Raw genomic sequence first — 2,517 nt, 5'->3', positions numbered from 1 at the left:
CTGATCAAATAAATAGCCTTTAAGAGCTTACAGGCAGTCTTTTACTAGATTATGTAGATATTTACCTTTTGAGGTCCATGGCTCTGAAGCTGGACAGGAAGAGAAATGGAATAAAATCCAAGATTTTGCTAAAGCAAAACCATCAAAGACTATCAAATCTGTTATAATTTTACCAATTCCACAAGAAAATATGAGGCATAATTGTTTTGATTTTGTTTTATTTGCACAATGAGATGGCATTACAAAAGTTAAATGAAATGATCTTAACTTACAAAATACAAAAAAATAAATTCATATGTATGAAACACATTTATTAAGCTGCAACTGTTCTTGAGCTGGATAACTGAAGTACCAACCTGCTGAGAGAACATAATCACAGTAGCTAAATATTGTGTATGTCCTTAAGTAACTGAATCACAACACACACACACCATCCTATACATTTTCTGTCATTTAATGCTTTTAAATATTGCCACTTTGACTTTTTGATTTCTTATTCAGCAGATAAAACAAATGAGATATAAATAAACACCCAAAACAGCATGTCAATGAATAAAAGAACTGAATACTTAAATCATTAACATTAGCATTTTTTTTCATGGTCAGCACAGCCACAGTATCACATTTCTCTGGGCATCAAATAAATGTGTGCAGAAAAATCACATAAGCTATGCAGTGCAGTTAGATCTTCTACATTCTCAGCATCATCCAGCAAGTCAACATCTTCCAATCAGTACCTTGACGTCAAACAGAAACAAGCTTACACACACAGAGAGGTCAGTCCATACCAGCAGCAGCAGATCTCCTTGAAGGTTTTCCTCATCTCTTGGCTCCTGAAGGCATAGATGAGAGGGTCTATGACCGAGTTGCACATAATGAGGATCAGATACATGTTGAAGTGGGACATGAAGCAGATGCAATAGGGGTTCCGAGGGCAAGATATCATGAGGATGAGGTGTAAGAAAAAGGGAGCCCAGCACACCACAAATACTCCCAGCAGGATAGTGATTGTGATGGCACCTTTCATATTTGCGGCCTGCCAGATAGGGGCATTGCCAGGAAGGGCAGCAATGCGCTTCATGTGCAGCCGGGCTAGAAGAAACATGTGGACATAAAGCGAGGCCATAAGCGCCAGCATGGTGAAGAACATGCTGATAAGGCAGATGAGAACGGTGGTGCTCTCCGAGTACACAATAAAGAGCACGCCAGAGACCGTGCAGAAGGTCCAGATGCAGGTGATGATGGTGCCCGCCCGCCGTTGGGTCATGATGTTGTGGTAGCGCAAGGCGTAGAAGATCGTGATGTAGCGGTCCACCGCAATGGCCAACAAACTCCAAATGGAGGCCAACAGCGAGCTGCAGATCATTGAGTCAAAAATGTTGTCCATGTTCTTGATGATGCTCTCGCGATTGGTCAGGTTGCCCCCCGTGATGAGTGCCATCACTACTGTTTCGGAGGCATTGGAGACACTGACCAACAAGTCTGCTACAGCTAAACTGCAGATAAAGAAGTACATGGGAGAATGAAGGTTCTTGTTCTTGATAATAGCAGCAATCACTAAAATGTTCTCCAGGAGACTGACGAGCCCGAGTGTGAGGAAGACCTCTGTGGAGATGAGGAGCTGCTCATAGCATCCAGAGGCTGATCCTCTCTCACCTTGATCAGGCTTTCCCACTGGCAAAGCTCCCTGGCTGTGATTTCGGTATGAATGATGCAGTCCATGATGATGTGAGGTGTTCATTTCCCTGAATATCCTTAGTAAGTGCTTTGATCTCTGTCTACTTCAGTCTGGTAAATTCAAATTGAACATCACCTGTCATGTGGATCAAAGAAAGCAGGTGCTGGATGAGCATCCGTCACTTCACCTCAGTGATAACTCTTCCTCTAAATGAGTACAAACATCCGACAATGGTCTGCTAGAGCCTCCTACACAAAACACACACCCACACACTAAATAAATAAATAAATAAAAATTAATAAATTAATAGAGACAGAAACATGCAGAAAGAGGGTCAGAGAATAGGAGACAGCAGCAACTGACTGAATCTGAAAACGCGGACTCTGTTTCAATACTGTTGAAGTGCAAACAGCAACATGCAGCATTCAGAGTGAGGCACTCAGTCTCCAGAGTGTGTCCAGCACTTGGCAGGCAGGCGAGTGAAATACTCTTGCCTCCACAGCCACTGAGTGGCATGCTGAGCCCAGGCTCCTCCCCCAGCTCTCCTAACCAATTAGAGGCAGTTTTGATGGGTGAATGTACGCTAATATCAGAAGGAGGTCAGTGTGAATTGGGCTGCCTCTGTTTTCAACAAATAGATAAAATTCTTTAAAGAAGGTGTAAAGCATTTAAGGCATTAAATTAAAGCATTTTGGTGGCATGTTTATAAAATCAAGTAAATCAAGGAACAAGCATTGAGTGTATCTTGCAAGTATGATTATATTTAATTATATATAAATGATTCAGTGATTCACTGTGACAATTACTTGTTTAATTTCTGAATGAATCTGTGTTTTGGA

At 41.6% G+C, this 2,517-nt stretch overlaps 1 protein-coding gene across 1 annotated transcript; it reads right to left on the bottom strand.

Moving 5' to 3' along the window:
- Nucleotides 1-211: 211 nt before the first annotated feature.
- LOC109094979 (melanocortin receptor 4) lies at nucleotides 212-2,143 on the bottom strand. Its single transcript, XM_042774300.1, has one exon. It carries the CDS (start codon nucleotides 1,739-1,741, stop codon nucleotides 761-763), a length of 981 nt encoding a protein of 326 aa, XP_042630234.1. The 5' UTR covers nucleotides 1,742-2,143; the 3' UTR covers nucleotides 212-760.
- Between the last annotated feature and the right edge of the window lie 374 nt (nucleotides 2,144-2,517).

This window comes from Cyprinus carpio, chromosome A2, assembly GCF_018340385.1.
Source record: "Cyprinus carpio isolate SPL01 chromosome A2, ASM1834038v1, whole genome shotgun sequence".
Lineage (NCBI taxonomy): Eukaryota > Metazoa > Chordata > Actinopteri > Cypriniformes > Cyprinidae > Cyprinus > Cyprinus carpio.
This window is presented reverse-complemented; position numbering and strand designations above follow the sequence as displayed.

Coding starts and splice junctions, on each gene's coding strand:
- LOC109094979 (XM_042774300.1), bottom strand. CDS start 1,741: ATGAACACCTCACATCATCATGGACTGCATCATTCATACCGAAATCAC.